Consider the following 18665-nt stretch of genomic DNA (forward strand, 5'->3'; position numbering starts at 1 on the left):
AAAAACTCTACTTGTAAAAGTTTTACTAACAAAAAATTTACTTGAATAAGTTTTATGTGAAAAAAAAAAAACAAATAGAGTCTAATTAGTTATAATATTAGAATGTTACTAAAAGATTCTTCTAATTTAATTCTTCAAGTATTTATTTGTTTATATATATAGCAAATAGAAGAGTGAAAAAATAAATCATCCTCCAAAAGACTTTAGATGAAAAAAAAGTTTATATTATTTTAATCAAAATTTTTCTTCTACCAAAATAATAGTAATTATAACACTTCCTTCTCTTCAAGAATAATAGATAAAAATAATATAATACTAAATTAAAAACTCTAAAAGACTCAAAATAAAATTCTTCCAATCATATAGTGTTTATTTCTATTTAATATTAAAGTGAAAGAAGGACAATCTTATTTAAAAAATCTCATTTAAAAAGTCTTTTAAATTTTTTTTTAATTAATGTGACTCTTCAAGTAAATAATAAAACTTCATTTGTAGAGTTTTTTGGTGATATTCATATATACTTCGACAATTCATCTTTTACAATTAATTAAAAAAATATATTCATTTGATTTCAAACATTTAATTATGTATTTTTAATTATAGTGGTCTAGCTAATGAGGTCTAGAGTTTGAATCTCTTCGTTTTTAAGTGAATTAAGTCTCCTGCATTAAGTAGATTTTCGGGCTATGTTAAGGCAAATCCCAGGAGACCTCTAATGCAAGTATCCATAGAAAATAGAATTGTCATATTATTATTAAAAAATATATATTAGAAACTGAATTTTATATGCCTTATTCTATGAGTTTTCCGAACTCCAGACTTTTGTACCACCTCAAAAAAATTTCTAATCTTACAAACAAACTAGCACGCACAAATAAAATGAAAGTCATCGAGGAATTGGAAAGTTGCATAACACAAAAATCTCACTTGCAATCAAAATTCTTCATGTATGTTCCACGGTCAACTATTTAAAAGCAAAAAAAGATCATAGAGTTTTAGAAGTTCAAAATGCAGAACCAGAACAACATACATGCCAGTGAACCTTTTATTCTTTAATCCCAGCTTCCTTCGAGTCAAATAATCAAAATAGAACATCTATGCCGAAAGAAAACAAGTCATGGCATATCCGAATTTCTTCAAAAGTCAAAACAATCACTCCATCTTCCTTAATTGTTCCCAACTCATACTCAGATACCAGGGAGTCCACAACTCCCGACAGTCTTTTGATTGACGGCTTATTTAGTTTTTTGAAAATAACAAAATGGTAAACCTCTGTAGATTTCATTGTCATCCAGTTGTTCGATAAAAGAAGTAACATCCTCATGATGCTCCTTGGGCATGTTGACCACCATGCCCAGAACATTATGCTTCTCAATCAACTGAGGCAACTCCTGATCGGCCTTTGCTCGGTCGAATTTTGTGAGGGGCTCTACTTCATTGCTGTGTCGTTTGAACAACGAAACACCAATGTATTTGTTACCAACATCCAAACCTAAAATCCCTAGTCCTGCATTTTCTCCCACACATTGCTTCTCTACTCTCCCGCAAAATTTGAATAGATGTGATGGAATGAGACGTACAAGGTGATTATAATCAAGTTTCTGCATCCTGGTAAGCTAGTAAAAATAGCATTCACAAAGTCAATAAAACTAACGCTGCATTAGCTTAAATAATTGAAAAAACAAACAAACAGTAGCAGTCCATTAATGTAAAATCTGCAATAAGGAAACAGCCCCCACTACCAAAATAATGAGCTATAATATCATCATCCCCACTAACTAGACCTTGTAGGCAAATAGATCATAGCCAATTGATAATACCAACAGCACAAAATGCACGAATCATGAATCATTTTGTAAATATCATGTGAAGCACTGTCCACAGTCCTGTTTCTAGCTTAATTCATATTCTGAAGTTGAAATTTTTATTCTACTCTCATTTCAAAATTCCGCTCCTTTCCATAATTAACATGCTGACTCCCAATAGTGATATTACGTGGTACTCTAGCATAAACTTATACTTCAAATGAAATCATTTCTAAAGCAAAACATAAACTAAAGAACAAATATTGAATGTAATTGTCCGACTTTAGCTTCTCTCAAGCTAAAAACGTTGTTTATTACAAAGAACACACCAACCTCCAATTGAAATCTTGAAACATATTTAGTTATTTACGGAGTGAATATGATAAGATCATGTGTATTTCATAAGTCCCATATCAATGCAATTAAAACTAATAATATTATAAAATCAGAGATAAAAGAAGTAGCAGCCAAGAGAATATCGAAAGATCATTTGGGTAAAGCTACCAGCTCTATGTCTTTTATTTCCTGCCCTAACTCAAAACAAAAAAATTATATATACCCAAGAAATTGAAAGAACATGAGAAAACAAAAATAAATAAAATTACATTCTAGTGGAGAGTGTAAACTAACCTTCTAGTGACTAATCGAGGAATTACCGAAAGTACAGAGCAGCCTCTTCTTGCTCCCTCGAGATTTCCACTCTAAATAAGATGATATTTCTTCAGATGTCAATGGGCTGCTCGTAAGAAGAAAAGGTTCCAGTCCATCTTGAGAATGGGCTCCGTCGGCCCAACTCACTTCAAATTAAGCATCTTTAATCGTGTCGTTTTTGAAAAATAGATTTCACTTCTTAATAAATAAGATAGAATTGGATCGAATTATATTTATATTACTAGATTTGATGAGAAAATTAAATAGATTGATATTAATTTATTAATTATATATTTAAAATTATTTAGTTTATAATAATAAGTTAATAAATAAAATACATGTGATAATTAATTGAGTTGGTAAAATCTCAAAAATTGAGAGGTTTAGGGTTTGATGGTGAGAAGATTGAATTGCCACTGGTCTAAAATGAAAAAATAATAATAATATAAATATAGAGGTATGCCATGCTGTTTATAATTTATGAAATAGATCACATACTGTATGCATTTATGAAATGTGTAGAACATGTTATATAGGGCCGGTTTAGTAATGTCATTTTACATAAATCAAAGAAATAATTAATTGTAAAAATAATCAATTAAGTATTTAGTAAATTTTAATTTTAAAAGTGTCATAAGTTTTAAAAGCAATCGTATGTATTTAGTAAATTAACTTATATCACGAGAGTATTTGAGCACTTTTATTAATGCAGTCTTTTCGAGTCAAAACAATACTACGTTAATGATAAAAGGACATTATTTAATACCCAAAAGATAATAATAAAATTGATTAAAAATAAATAAACAAATACTATCAACCCAATCAAATCCAAATATAATACGCTTTAACTAATAGAAATCAAACCTGATCCAACCAGACACAAGACCTTATCACATATCATCATTTCTAACAAAATCGATTCCTTAGAAACACAAAAGGCAAAATCCATGTTTTCTCGGTCATAATTTTAGTCATACAATTAGTAATATAATTTTATTCGTTTGGTTATTTGAGAATTAATTGATTTTGCAATTTCTTTCATTTTAGCGGTTAAAATTATAATTTTAATACTTACACATGGGTAAAATAGTCTTTTCATATAAATTATATTAAATATGCCATTAGTTTTTTAAGGGTCATTTTATGATGCTGTTATTAAAGTTATGGTATCAATATTGTAATTAAACATAAATGATGTAAATAAAACATAAAATTTGTAAATTTAACATAAAACTTATATATTAACATTAACTGTAAAATAATAAATAAATTTTAAAAATTTAACATAAGACTTATAAATGGAAGGTAAAACGAGTAAATTAATATAAAACTAGTAAATTGATATATTATTAGAAAATAAAACATAAACTTGCAAATATAACATAAAACTCGTAAATCAACATTAGGTACAAAATAAAACATAAATTTTAGAAATTAAACATAAGATTTATAAATAGAAGATAAAATAAGTAAACTAATATAAAACTAGTTAATTGATGTATTACTAGTAAACAAAATAAAAACTTGTAAATATAACTTAAAACTAGTAAATCAACATTAACTGTAAAATAAAACATAAATTTTGGAATTAAAATAAAAGACTTGTAAAGAAAATGTAAAACAAGTAAATTGATATAAAACTGGTAAATTGATATATTACCGACAAAAAAAACTTAAAAATATAATATAAAACTAGTAAATCAACATAAAATGCAAAATAAAACATAAATTTTGGAAGTGAAACATTAGAGTTGTAAATGGAAGGTAAAACAAGTAAATTAATATAATACTAGTAAATTAATGTATTAATGATAAACAAAATAAAAACTTGCAAATATAATATAAAACTAGTAGATCAACACTAATAGTAAAATAAAACATAAATTTTTTAAATAGAACATAAGACTTGTAAAAGAAAGGTAAAACAAGTAAATTACTATAAAACAGATAAATTGATATATTACTAGTAAATAAAACGAAAACTTAAAAATATAATATAAAACAAGTAAATCAACATTATGTGCAAAATAAAACATAAATTTTGTAGATTATGCCTAAAACTTATGAATTAATAAGTAAATTAATGCAAGAGTTATTGCAAAATAAAAACTCACGATTGTAAAATAAAAACTCATTATAATGTTTATTACCTTATATATTTATTATTATTTTTTATTTTTATTTAAATTGAATAATGCTTTTTTTATTTAAATTGAATAATGCTTTTTTTATTTAAATTGAATAATGCTAGTTTTATATTTATGTAATATATGTGATGTTTTATTAAGAATGAAATTTATTTTCAAAATCAAATTATGAAAAAAATATTGTTTTAATATCTTTTATAGTTGTTGTAAGATGAGGTTATTTTTCATCTTTCTACACTTCCTCAACAACAATCCTAAATAGTCTCTAAATACAAGTAAAAAGCTTGAAATTACATGAAGTATGCATAAGACTCAAAATTAGATTCATATATGCGTCTAGTAATATAAGTTTTTTTTTTGTACTTGATCCATATCAAGATAAATAGTTGTGCTTAATTAACTTGTATAATAAATAGATACTATTATGAAAAATGGGAGAAAAGTGGACAACTGCCTTAGAATAAATATAAAATTTATGGTTAAACCAATTCAATAAAACTTATTCCACTTTTTTTAGTATATTTTTTTGTTTAATTAATGAGTAATTTTCTTCTTTGTTGAATTAAAGAAAATATTTTTTGTAAACGAATAAAATATTTTTGACTTATAAAACTTTCCTTATGTAAACATAAGAAGTGAAATAAAATAATTGTAAAATGTAAATATGAGAAGTGAAAAAAAAAATTGTAAGAAAACGTTGGCAGTGAATTGGTATATTAGGGTGACAACATCGACTGATATCTGATGATAACGCTTTTGTTATTCATGCGTCATTTTAATAAACAATACATCATTTCTCATAGGCTCACTCAGAGAGACGATGATCCTACAAAAATTGGGAATCCGTAATCACTTCCAATATACATGTTTCCCTGTCCGAATGAACCAGTTATTAAGTATTTAATTTGATAGCCTCTCTCTCTCACACACTCACACACACACACAATATATATATATTTCAGCAACCCACACACACAATATATATATATATATATTTCAGCAATGATGTAATTAATTGACATATCATTTGACCTGAAAATTTATTTTAACAACGCGATCATACATGAAGTTTCACTCATGATTTACGCTTCAAATAAAAGATATTTTTCAAAAAACAAGAAGACCGAGACCCAAAAGTAGCCGTTCTTATAATTATAACATAAAACAATGACCTGCTGCTAGCATGCCCAAAACTTCCTCAAAATGAATTTGGGAAAATGAAAAAATAGTCATTTTCAGATGTTACTCTTCAATATCTGAATGCAGTGGACTCATGCATCATAATAATTGACCATTTTCTTTGGCAGTTAAAACAACAGAATGTTCCAAAAGCAAGTTTAAACTCACAAGGTAGAGGGCTCTTCATTTTCTTCTTTCTGAAGGAAAGTCTTGATTACCCAACAGCCACACCTGGTCAAGAATAATCATAATCTGGTACCTCTTATGAGATGTCCATGCAGATCATCTTTTTATTTTTCACTTTGTACTTGATGCAAGCCAGATATCTCTAAATGGGGGTACAACCAGCAGGAATAGACAATAAAATGAACCAAATGCAGTCAGTCAGTGGTCTGTGAGAGCAAGCTCTATGCTTTGTGGTTTTTCATCATCTCATCAACATCCAGTTCCACCTCCAATACTGGTGAATCCTTTCGCATGCTATCATTACTGGTTGACGAACACAGAATATTCAAAGATCATCAGAATTAAACTATCTTGTTTCAACTGTGGTTTCAGTACAATGGAACTAACCAACTTACCTGTTCTGTACAGGACCATGATCCACAGCTGTTCGAAGGCAATATATGGCTCTGCCAACTATGTTTCTCATGGGAACTGGACCAAATGTTCGACTATCATTGGCTTCCTGTCACTCGACAAATAAAAAAGAATACCAAAGAGCAGAGGATTATGGTCATAATCAAATTATAAAATCACAATTAGCAATAATTACTCAACAAACTATTCATGGAAACAACACAATCGTTCCCCAAGACAACCCCCCGCCCCCCCCCCCCCCCCCAAAAAAAAAAAAAACCAAATGTGATTACATCTTGAAGTAACTTGTACATGTAATATGCATCTATTCCTAATAAGAATTCAAGTTGGACATACAATGTGGCAATTGCAAAGTACAAATTTTTATTTCCTTCCGTCCTTTGCCTTCCATTTCAGGGAGGAGGGCTCTGAACCAGAACATGCAATTTCATGATAACAGATATATGCATGCATGCCTGTATGTCTGTATGTTCTACGTATGCATCTGTGATTATCCATGAAAATTCTACAGGTTAATGAAAAACAAGTTAATTTCACTCCTCTGATTGGCCTTTACACATTAGTCCAAGAATAATGATACTTGCATTGTAGAAAATGATTTATGGAAATTCAAGAATTGCAGAAACATATCTGAATATGATATTAATTTTTCATAATTTTTTATTTTAAAAAAATATTAAGTACCTTAGGCTTCATATTTTCATTGTCAGCCAACACCCAACATTCATCCTTGTCAAGAACAAAAGGCTCATCTTTCTCGTCAGTTGACACCATTTCATACCCTTCAATAGCAGCTAATCTTCTCACGATATAATTATCTGACTTCTCAGGGTCTTTCATGACCACCACATCTCCAACAGAAACACGCCTGTCAATTAAAAAGAACAGGACGATGGAGAACTTCCAAGACTGAGCTATCAAAGTGTTTAAACAACAAATGTATAATTTTGCATGAGAAGAAAGATACAACAGTAGTGAACCAAACAAAAGAATGTCTAAGTGGGATTCAAAGCTCATCTGTCTAGAAGCAATGTAGAACTTGAATTCACATTGATTAAGGAGATCGTGATTAATAAATTATGTTCATCCAAATCAATCAAGTCCACAATAATGCTGCAGTGTAAATAATATTCTCAAAAATATGAAAAATGAAGCAGTCTGAAACACAGCAACAATTTAATAATAGAAAAGGAAAAAGGAAGAGCTGGGATACAAACAAAGAGAGACTACATTCCCTTGTGGACATATATTAATAACATCCAATTTATGTGGTGGTTGCCTTAACCTGACAGACACTCAGATACTCATAGGCCCTACACAACAGGCATTAACAAGCACACTAAGATGCCAACTTAATCCAACTTGATGTTCCAATAGGGAAACATAATATGATAAACAACAGACACGAACCAGACCACTAAAAAAATAGAATACAAATACAAAACGAAGTATTTCCTCACGAGTGTAAAACTTTTCATGTACTTAAATAGCAGGTAAGTGCTTCTCTAAAGCACCTAAATTGCATGACAAGCTATGCTCTAATTACAAGTGAGATAGAAGGAAGAAGAAGAAGAAAAGAGCAAGGATGTATTTCAACAAATAAACAGAAAGGTCAGAAAGGGCTTGATTTCCAAACTCAAGCAATAAGTAAAAAGCAAGACAAGTAAAATATTCATACAGATGAACAATGCAAATAAAGTTAAAAATAATGTAAATTAGTACCAGTTAATCAGGCACAAAATAAAAATTTGGAATTTAATTGTAAACAACTCTATAGCGCTAACTATCTTGCTAGGTGCCTAAAATGACAACATGATATGGTTGAGTATTTTCAGACGAAGTCAACTGAAGAAAACCATATGGCACTTGAGTAAAGTATGGTCTAATACAAATTTCAAAAGTTAATCGCGATAAAAGAAAGATAACAAGTATTACTTTGGATCTGCAGCAGGTAACTTCCGCACAAGAAGGGTTCCCCCTAGCCCTCCCATAACTGGAGCCATCTGATCTCCTTTATTCCCGTATAAGTAAGTTAACTTTCCCTGAAACAAATATTTCCAAACCGAATCACGTAATTCTATATCATTGATTTGACCTCGCGTGTAGCTCTGCTTCAGATGGAAGATTCTGTTAGAACAATCTAATAAAAATAATTCGAAGAGCCACACTCAAGGTAATTAGCAAAAACACAGTGACAATAGAATCTGTTGGAAAATAAAGCAGAGAAAGACTTGACTGGTGAATAATACAATAAACTGCATCACAATTAAAAAAATTTCTATGTAACTTCAATAATTTTTTTTTTTTTTTGTGCAACACTTGAATTGATGTGGATCATGGATTTCAGTTCCAAACAACAACAAGAATCTTCTCATAAAATTCTAAATTCACCCTCCTAATGATAACTGTTGCTCAAATTACTTGAACTTGCTAGTTAGACTAGCAACAAACTCTTGAGTATAAATGAAAGATGAAATCTAATCCATCTGTCTCTGCGCTTGACAATTTCAAAGTTCAATGAATTTTTTGGTTTTCTGTTATGTTTCCAATGAAACTGTAACAGACCGCCAAAATTCCATTGCAATCCATTTCATGAGGAGAACATGCCACATGTATTGAGGCTTTACAAATTGCCATGGAAGGAACTGAACTATACCCTACCGCCAAATTAAACAATGTCACTTGAAAAGTATAACAGCAAAGAGTGTAACTACAAATGCAGTTTCAAATGTCACTAATCAAACTCTAAACTAGTCTAATCCAACGCCAATCTCCCCACCTCCAAAGTAAAAGTACCCAATGTCGCGCATAGCATAAGTGAGAGGAAGTATAAAATTAAACAATTATAAACCCTAAACAGCTAGTGATTACCAATATCAACATTAAATCTAATCCTTGCTCACTAGCAGATCACTTGAAATTCATGGGAATACAATTTTATCTTTTTTTTTAAAAAAAAGAAACTTATAGTATTCACCCATAAATCCCAATAAATAGAAAAGTAAACAAACTCCGGTGAATTATGTATATACAGATATGGAAAATTCAAGAAGATTAAAATAGCGCGTCCAGCGCATAACAATAATAATATAAACTAATTTAAAAAAAAAACCGAGAATGGCAACAACTAAAATAAAAGAAGCAAAACGAAAAGCGGACATGGAAGAGCAATGACCTTCCAACTGATAGAGACGGAGTACTCAAGCTTGTTGGCTATGTATCGAAACCAAGTCGAGAGAGAAACCATTTGCCTATTTTGCCTCTGCTATCCTATTCGTTTCTCGATTTCTCTCTCGTTCGTGTTCTGTATTGTAGCTTCGCATCCACTTTTGTTAAACCCCCGGCCCCGGCCCTAGAACTATTTATTTATTTATTTATTTTTCCCCTCTCTCTTCGTCAATCTTTCACTTTGACTAGTAATATAGTCATAAATTCTTTTATAAATTTATTTTATATAAATTGATATGGCATGATAAAATTAATTAAATTATATATTTTTGGGCTCACATAATCTATTTATATTATTTTATATTTTCATTCCATCAATAAATTGATGTAAAATTAATTTGTATAAGATAAATTTATACAATAATTTATGATTGTATCATCACTCTTTCATGTTTGTTTCAAGGCTTTTTGGGTCGGATAATTCACAATTAGGTCGGTTGGGTTCACGCATGGTGTGGGCCGAATCCACAACACACGCAATGCATGTGAGGAAATTTGAACCGCTTGTTCTCGTTGTACTAATTATCAATCGTATTCTCAATTTTTTTTTTTATATTCTGGCTATAACAATCAGATTATACTCATATTATATAAGATTATTACTGATATTTACAATCATACTATTACTCATATTTACATAAGACATTACTATCTTCACAGTTGTGAGACCAACAGCCCAATCGTATTCTCAATTCTCAAAGTTAAGCAACCGACTCTATCTAAACAAACAGACTTTACAAATTTTCTTTTATTTTGGTTCTTCTCTCTTCTTACTCATTAAAATTAGAATATGTATCTGAATATAAAAGTGCAATAAATTTCTTTATGTCGATTATAATAAGTTATTAAGGTGTGTTTCGTGTCCAATATTACATTGTATAAAAGTATTGTTCTACGTTGAACTTATACGTATCTGTATAGGGTTAGAAAGCAAATAGGCCCTTTTCCATTTTCCACCACCTCACCTTGAAGACCACCGCTTCTTGATTACAGCGATGAATCCATCTTCAGAGCTTCGCCGCACCAAACTTTTGCTGCACGCACCGATCATCGGCATCGCCTTTGCCACATGCATTCGAGGACTGCCTCGTCGTCTGCTACACATGCTTCTCCACCACCGTTGTGCTGATCTTTATTGCCTAAGTATAATCTGCAAAATCAAAGATTATATTTCATTTTCTTCTAAGTTTAACTTTTGTTTTATAATTTTATACATATATGCATGTACTACCATCATAATTGTTAATCCCTTGTAGTTGCAAAGGTTTGTAATTGATATGATTCGACTTTAGGGCAGTTTGTTAATGCTGCAACTTTTTAAAGTAATTATTGTTAATCATTATGTAGAAATTGTGAAGAAAATTAATTAAATATTTAGTAAATTTTATTTTTTAAAGTGCTGTGAGTTTAAAAAATAGTCGTACATGTTTGATAAATTTTATTGTTAAACTACTGTAAAAATATTAATAACTGAATTGAACATAATATTAAATAAAATTTTATATACATATTTATAAACATGTATATAAAATATTTTTAATTGTATATATATAATGATTGATAAATAAAATAAATATTTTATATTAATAATTTATTTTAATATAATTGATAATAATAATAATAATATCTTTAAAATTAGTGATTTTATTTCTAAATTAATAAGGATAATTTTGAATTTTTATAATATATTTGAGGATATGTATAGAATTGTAGTAAGTAGAAAATTAGTTTTCAAAGTCAGATTTTAAAAAGTTACTCATTTCTTATTTTATAAAATCTCTGTAAAATTAGGTGGTTTTGCCAAAAAGTGATTTATAAAAAAATTTATCAAACAACAAAATTTACTTTGGGCTTTTCAAAATTACTTTTAAACCTCCTGAAAACAATCCCAAACGACCCCTCTAGCAAAATTGTCATTACATTCTTCATCAATAAAACCTTGTGCGCTGTTAATTTGTTTTTATTATTCGCTCTTTTTTCCTTCTTTAATTGTTAAATTTGGTTGTTTTACTTTTAATGAATTTATTTTCGTCAATTTTTAGTAGTTAAAAATATAAAATATTGGTTTATTTTCAAAATATATTTTTCCTGTTTTTAACAAATTATACTTTTAAAATCTACTTCCTTTGTATTAAAATCTAAGCATTTTTCTAAGTTATTATAACAGTAAATTGTTCAAAGAAATTATTTTATATAGTTACAAAAAACTAATATAGTATAGTGTAATGTGGTGATGCATCAAACATAAAATAATTAAAAATTAAAATAATGCAATATAATACTAAAGATTGTATAATAGAGTGATGTGACATTAATTCATTGATTGAATGAAAATATAAAATAATAGTAATAAATCATATGAGTCAAGAGATATTTAATTCAACCAATAAATTAATGCAACATCAGTTTGTACAAGAGTTTATGATTATATTATTAATTTTATATAATAGAATATAGTGTTATTATAATATAATACACATATTTTAGATAATACACTTCAACATTTAAGGTCTGATCAATGTCAAGCCTTGAGAGTTGAGATAATAACATTATATTTCTTTTTGGTAAGAGAAAAAGCTCTTACATCACACGCAAGGCCTGCGTCGAGGGATGTGGAGGATGTAGAACTAGGGATGGCAATGGGGAGAGGAGGGGAGGGGACCGATCTCCCCGTACCCATCCCTGATATTTTGCGTATGTCCCCATCCCCTCCCTGTCCCTGTCATAATTACTTGAGAGAATCTCCATCTCCTCCCCGAATAATAACAGGGGATCCCCGAGGGTCCCCGATCCCCGAATAATTAATACATTTTTTTTCGATTTTGAGTTAATCATATTAAAATAAAAAATTTAAATAAAAGTAAAGTTCAAAATATATCTTACATTAATATCTATTACAAAAGTCACATACATTAAATTAGTAAGTAACGCAACATGCAAGGGATATAAACTTCTTTTACAAACTATCATGAACAAATTAATAGTCTAATACAAAATTGTTACAAATAAAATCGAATTTAGATTCAAAATTAACTTTTTCAATGGTGTCGTGGGTACTTTATAAATGTGGACTATTCCCTTTACAACACAATAGTTAAATCGGAGCAAATCAAAAGTAAATATTAGATTAGATATTAAAATTGTGATTCATTGTAGGCAATTACAACATCTAAATATAAATAAATAATAGATTTAAGTTTAAAATATTTAAAGAATATTAAAATTTAAAAAAAATGTTTGGCTATTAGAATCTACTCGGTCTTTTTAATGTCCTAAATAAAAATTTAGGACTTTAATTAGTTAATTAGGCCTAAAAGTTTAATAATATAAATATTTTGATATTTTTTATTTTTACCAATATTTATAATTTTATAATTTAAATTTTATAATTTATTTACTACTAATTTTAAAAAATTAAATGGGGAAATGGGTAGGGGATGTGGATTCCACCTTATCCCCGTCCCCTCCCCGAATACGAAATTGGGTAAAAAAATTTCCCCGTCCCCTCCCCAAATAAAAAATTGGGTATGAAATTATCCTCATACCCTCTCCGAATGGAAAAAATCCCCGAGAGTACCCGTCCCCGTGAGAATTTTTGCCATCCCTATGTAGAACCAAGCGAATGGGAAACAATATAAATATTTATTGTTGAGAAAACGGGCATCAACGTATTCCCATAAACGAAGAAAAATTGGAAAACTTGGCAGATGAATACGAAATCTGATAACTCACTGATTTGATGTCCCTTCGTTACAAATTACCGCGTTTTAGCCGAAAAGTAGTTACTTACGTTATCATTATACGACCGTTAATAGAGTGGGGTGAAAAAGCTCGGGCTAGTTCAAACTTTATCGAATTTGTAGTGTGAGATTACAAGCATACATAAAAAAAATTTAAAATTCACTATAATAAACTTATTTAAGAGTTTATGAAAAAAGTTTGGACCAAATTTAAGTTTTATAATTTATAACTAATAAATATTTTTTTTGTAGTTTATTATGTCGTATTGCTAATATTTATGTATTGATCTTTTATGTATTGAATAATCATTTTTAATTTTAAAAAAATCCGGCTCAAGCTAGTAATTTAGTATCCTACAGGTTAATGCATGCCTTGACTTCGTAGGTGTAACACTAGTTATAATATAATAATCACGTGAAAGTAAATTAATTCAACGGCATTATCAAGCTGTAGCGTGGGACAATATCTAAACTCCAAAACTAGGGGATTAGTTTAAAAAAACTTAATTCAATTTCTCCAAAACCACTTAATAATATTCTCATTGTTAAACTACCAAATATTTTATTATATAAAAATATGACCTATCTTTTTATTTAATTATTTCATAAAGGATCTAAGACACACTTAACAGAAAAATACTAAACTAGATCCACCCACGACAACGACCCTCCAGTAGCTTCGCCTCTGATCATCGTCGTCATCAAAATCAATAAAAGCCATCATGGTCATTAGTGGTTAGTGGGAGCATGAAGAAGGATTAATAAAAATAAAAAATAAAAAATCAATTTCTACTAAATGCAATGCATAATTTTAATTTATATTCGATCGTGCTATTCCTTTTATAATGTTAAAGACAAGATATCATGATTCATCAAAATTATTTATTCAAATCACAAATCACTCGAATTCAGCACAATTCTGGTGTGTAGATAAAATACTCAGCAATTGACCCACTGATAAACCACTGACGCCTTCCTCATTGAGCTCTGCGGGCTGAGAAAATGCTCTCATGTAAGATTTAATTTGTGGACAATAGTTTGTGCAAAAACGTTTGGTGCCTAATATTTTTCTTATTATAATAAATGTTATTGTTTGTATAAACTGATGTAATATAATATAATTGAATTAGTTGAATGTAAAATTTAAAATACAAATGGCGTGACATAGCTAATAAAATTGAATTGGTTTAATGAAAATAATACATGATTCACATGATTTATTGATATTATCTTGTGTTTTTATTGCTGAATCTAATCACGATTTATACAGTTTTGCCCAATTAATTGTCGCTTTAATTGGTATAAATGGGTCGTGACAATTAATTGAGCAATTATCTTGAGAAAATAATGGAAGGTGAAAATCCATTAAAATAAAATCATTTCCATTTCAATTTTTTTAAAAGAATTTCAATGTTCTAATTTCACTAAAATTAGCTTCTTAAAAAGGAGATAAAAAAAATGAATTCGGTAGTCTTCCTAAGTCATATCCAATCATGGCGAATCTGACTGGCTACATTTGTCTACTAGTATTTGGTAGGGCAGGGCTAATTTTTAGGACTGTCATTTTATATCCCATCCAATGCTGTGTTAATTGTCTGGATTAATAAATTAATCCAAATTTTAGTTCAAATATTTTGGTAATATTAGCCTCTCATTGTTTCATGGGTTTAGAGGAGATTAATTTTCATATCTTATTTTAAGCTAAATTTGATTTCAATAATAGAATTTTATTTAATAATCTAAGATTAAACATCAAAATTCTAATTCAATAATTCATATAAAATATTAAATAATATTAAACATAAAAAAAATTCATTTATTCATTTTATAATAATAGTGTATATTATTGATTAAGTTCAACAATTGCTAATATGATTTAGAAATAATTAAACTATTGAAATAACTATTTTTTCTTTAAATTAAATTTAACATAATTTTATCCAACATTATATCAAATAAAAAATAATATCACATATAATTTAGTCTAAGCTAATTTAATTTAATACAATCTAATCTCTAAAATTAATCTAATCCCATTCAACCTTACATTATTTCCATATTTGTGTATTTGTTGACATTAATCGCTCTCTCTCCATCTCTATCCGACATCCGATTATCCAACTAATGAAAATTGATTGTAGTGGGAGTGGGCCCCATCCAAGACCACGAGCCGCTCGCTAAACGTGCCACGCGTATCTCAGACTTGACCGACCGTTCCCCATGTCTCTCACTGTCGCCGGCTTACAAAGAGAAAACGCCACTCCCAAATTGATAAAATAATTCAGTTGAAAAAAAATAAAAACAATATCAAAACAAAATTCCGTCCTTTACCCAAATCCAGAAATTCTAGCTGAGCTGAGGTTTGTCAGATTCCTTATTCTGTTCTTCAGGTAACCAAATTTCATATTTTCCTGTTTGGTTGCCGAGAAAATATAAGAAAAATGGACTATTTCCAAACAGAAAATACCGTAAGATTCTTCTCCATTTTCTCAGCAAACAAACGGAGGATGTTCTTATTGTTTTGTTTTCATGTTTTAATATCTTAAAATTCTTTTTTTTCTTTGGTTAAAATTTTCGGCTTGAACATGCTTGTGCTTATATTGACACTTTTATTTTTTATTTTGGTCAAATTAGGGTTTGTTGTTTCTGCTGATTGATTTTGAGTGTTGAGAACTTTGTGAAGTGATGGATAAGCTGAAACTAACCCAATTGGGGGAGAGAATAAAGACGGGTGGGGCCCAAATGGGTAGAATTGTGAGTGGGAAAGTGAAAGAAATGTTACAAGCCCCAACACCTGAATCGAAAATGGTGGATGAGGCCACGCTGGAAACTTTAGAGGAGCCGAATTGGGGCATGAATATGAGGATTTGTGCATTGATCAACAGTGAGGAGTTTAGTGGGTCGGAGATTGTTAAGGCAATAAAGAAAAAGATTTCGGGTAAGAGTGTTGTGAGTCAAAGGTTGAGTCTTGATTTGTTGGAGGCGTGTGCTATGAATTGCGAGAAGGTTTTCTCTGAGGTGGCGTCTGAGAAGGTGTTGGATGAGATGGTTAGGATGATAGAGAATCCGCAGATGGATCCGGGGAACAGAAGCAGGGCTCTGCAGTTGATTCGGGCTTGGGGAGAGTCTGAGGATCTGGCTTATCTTCCTGTGTATCGCCAGACTTATATGGTGAGTACTCTTTTTATATTTGACTGATGATGGTCTTGTAAATATTATTTACTTCATGTAACGTTATTATTTCTTTCAAGATGCGGGGTTCAATGCTCATGAGTTTTTTCTGATAATTTCTCTAATAATAATCTACTGTTTCACAGATTTGTTATCTAGCTTATCTACCTTTTTGTAATTTCAAATCTTAATTTTGATGATATCTTAATTTCTATTACCGGTGCATGGCTCCTTTTTAGAGTCCACCTCAGAATTGGTGGCAATGCTTCGATTTGAAGCATTCCCTTTTGGTAAATGAGAGAACCCGTTGACAATTTTGTATTATTGTTTTCCCGTAGGTTCATTCATACAAGTTTGTAGTATTGTCACTCCTAACAGCTTTTGTAGTTATTAAATTTGGAGAATTTTGCTGAGAAAAAGTTGTGTTTCTTAAGTTCTTGAGATGGGTCTACAGGATAAAACATTGATATGGAATTTCGTTATTATTTCACCAACAACTTACCTGTTTATCCTATTCATACATTGATATCTTTTGTATTTATCTAGGATTGATGTCAGCATCATTTATTTTTATTCTGTTGTCATTGTGTACATGGTTTTTGTAAATTTTAAGTACACTGGTGGTTCCACTTAACTTCTTTCGTGCTTATGTCATTGCAGAGCTTGAAAGAAAGGAGTGTGCCTCCGCCTGTAGAAGATGGCAATTTGCCTCCCACGCAGTACTCTTTGGAGTCATACATTAATCAAGAGCCATTGTCCCCCTCTGAAAGCTATCCTATTCCTGAGACAGGATTGCATGGTGCAGATCGTACTAGTTTTGCCTATAATTATGGGAGCCTCTCTGTTGATGAAAAGAAAGAATTTCTCGTAGTTACTCGGAATAGCCTTGATCTGCTATCTAGTATTTTGAATACTGAAACAGAGCCTAAACCCATAAAGGTAATCCATTTACTTCTAATGTTCCATTCGCCTTTGTCTGTTTCCTTAGCACTTACCATGGTATTGTACTTCCGGCATCTTAAGAATGTTATCCTCAGTTAGTCAATTTGTGTCCCTTCAAAAACAATGCTTTTGGCTAATACATGCAAGAATTTTGATATTATGTTTATACCTGAGAAGAGATGTTTTTAAATTCTTACTGATATTCTTTTTTCTGTTTGTGTTCAAGGGCATTTTCATTGTTTTTCCTTCTTTTTGTTTAGTAATATCCTTCCCCCAAAATTAAAATCTATGAATCCTACCAATAAAATAATGAATTTAGAAGATGAAAGTTATAATAAGATCTTAGACAGTTGTATTTTCATCTCTACTGCTCCGTCAAGCAAATATTTTCATTTTCCTAGTGGGAAGCATAGTCATATCTGCATCTGAGATGTTGTTGTCTACCTGAGTCTAGTTATATATGACTTCCCCATCTACGTTTCCAAATCTAATTAGTGTAAGTTCCTCTTCGTACTACATGTAACATGGTTGCAGGAGGATCTTACAGTGAGCATGCTGGAGAAATGCAAGGAATCTCAGCCTGTCATTCAGAGGATCATAGAAAGTACCACTGATGATGAAGCTATGCTATTTGAAGCATTGAATCTTCACGATGAGCTGCAACTAGTCATCTCTAGATATGAGGAACTAGAAGCGGCGGTACAATCTGGAGAACCCGCACCTGGAAAATCTGATACCCCTGATGCCAACTTGGCCACTCGTGTTGGAGCTCACAGCGAACCCAAGGCAGCTGATACCAGTGAGGCCGACTTGCCTGCTCATGATGGAACTCACATTGAACCCAAGACACTAAATTCCGGTGAGGCCAACCTTCCTGCTCACATTGGGGTTCACGACGAAACCAAGGCAGCAGATTCCCCAAAAGGAGAGAAGCACTGAATCCAGCAAGCAGTGTTAAGAGAGATGTAGAATGTAAGTGTTTTCAAAATTGGTAGTGTCTTGCAGACCAGTGGCGTAGCTTCTGTCCAGCTGCTGCTGACCTACCTCTTCGACTGATCATTTCATTATCAGATTGTTGTAACTAGTTATTTATTAGAAGTTTTAGGTATTTAAGATTTTTTGTTAAACTACCAGTGCCCTGTCGTTTCAAGGATTATGAGTTTGTTTTGCCGCTGAATCTTATTCGCTCACCATAATGAAAC

The 18665-nt window shown here is 30.5% G+C and overlaps 2 protein-coding genes and 1 long non-coding RNA gene across 6 annotated transcripts; 1 reads left to right on the forward strand and 2 right to left on the reverse strand.

Annotated features, from left to right (window-relative positions):
* Positions 1-910: 910 nt before the first annotated feature.
* Positions 911-3674, reverse strand: LOC107177213 (uncharacterized). Its single transcript, XR_001508363.3, has 2 exons — positions 2436-3674; positions 911-1616 (listed from the first exon to the last, which is right to left on the reverse strand). It is a non-coding gene; the product is annotated as an uncharacterized LOC107177213 (long non-coding RNA).
* A 2054-nt stretch (positions 3675-5728) lies between these two features.
* Positions 5729-9739, reverse strand: LOC102614262 (uncharacterized). Of its 2 annotated transcripts, none has more exons than XM_006479473.4 (5): positions 9558-9739; positions 8318-8424; positions 7067-7250; positions 6364-6470; positions 5729-6271 (listed from the first exon to the last, which is right to left on the reverse strand). In XM_006479473.4, exons 1-5 carry the CDS (start codon positions 9627-9629, stop codon positions 6190-6192), a joined length of 552 nt encoding a protein of 183 aa, XP_006479536.2. In that variant the 5' UTR covers positions 9630-9739; the 3' UTR covers positions 5729-6189. The 2 variants fall into 2 exon arrangements, with proteins under 2 accessions (XP_006479536.2, XP_006479535.2); XM_006479472.4 differs by having other exon boundaries at positions 8318-8490; positions 9558-9738.
* A 5818-nt stretch (positions 9740-15557) lies between these two features.
* Positions 15558-18640, forward strand: LOC102615038 (TOM1-like protein 2). 3 transcript variants are annotated; one of them, XM_006479477.4, is made up of 4 exons: positions 15558-15710; positions 15985-16521; positions 17182-17460; positions 17998-18640. In XM_006479477.4, the coding sequence occupies exons 2-4, from the start codon at positions 16036-16038 to the stop codon at positions 18400-18402; spliced, it is 1170 nt and encodes a 389-aa protein (XP_006479540.2). In that variant the 5' UTR covers positions 15558-15710; positions 15985-16035; the 3' UTR covers positions 18403-18640. The 3 variants fall into 3 exon arrangements, with proteins under 3 accessions (XP_006479540.2, XP_006479538.2, XP_006479539.2); XM_006479475.4 differs by having other exon boundaries at positions 15574-15740; XM_006479476.4 differs by having other exon boundaries at positions 15606-15818.
* The last annotated feature ends 25 nt before the right edge of the window (positions 18641-18665 follow it).

The sequence above is a fragment of the Citrus sinensis genome, chromosome 3, assembly GCF_022201045.2.
Source record: "Citrus sinensis cultivar Valencia sweet orange chromosome 3, DVS_A1.0, whole genome shotgun sequence".
NCBI lineage: Eukaryota > Viridiplantae > Streptophyta > Magnoliopsida > Sapindales > Rutaceae > Citrus > Citrus sinensis.

What these genes read in the sequence shown, in the direction of transcription:
- LOC102614262 (XM_006479472.4), bottom strand. Translation starts at nt 9,629, where the DNA reads ATGGTTTCTCTCTCGACTTGGTTTCGATACATAGCCAACAAGCTTGAG. An exon ending in ATGAAAATATGAAGCCTAAG is followed by an intron (nt 6,471 to 7,066) that starts GTACTTAATATT and finishes GTCGAGTGACAG; the next exon opens with GAAGCCAATGATAGTCGAAC. An exon ending in CATGGTCCTGTACAGAACAG is followed by an intron (nt 6,272 to 6,363) that starts GTAAGTTGGTTA and finishes TTCGTCAACCAG; the next exon opens with TAATGATAGCATGCGAAAGG.
- LOC102615038 (XM_006479477.4), top strand. Translation starts at nt 16,036, where the DNA reads ATGGATAAGCTGAAACTAACCCAATTGGGGGAGAGAATAAAGACGGGT. An exon ending in TGTATCGCCAGACTTATATG is followed by an intron (nt 16,522 to 17,181) that starts GTGAGTACTCTT and finishes ATGTCATTGCAG; the next exon opens with AGCTTGAAAGAAAGGAGTGT. An exon ending in CAGAGCCTAAACCCATAAAG is followed by an intron (nt 17,461 to 17,997) that starts GTAATCCATTTA and finishes ACATGGTTGCAG; the next exon opens with GAGGATCTTACAGTGAGCAT.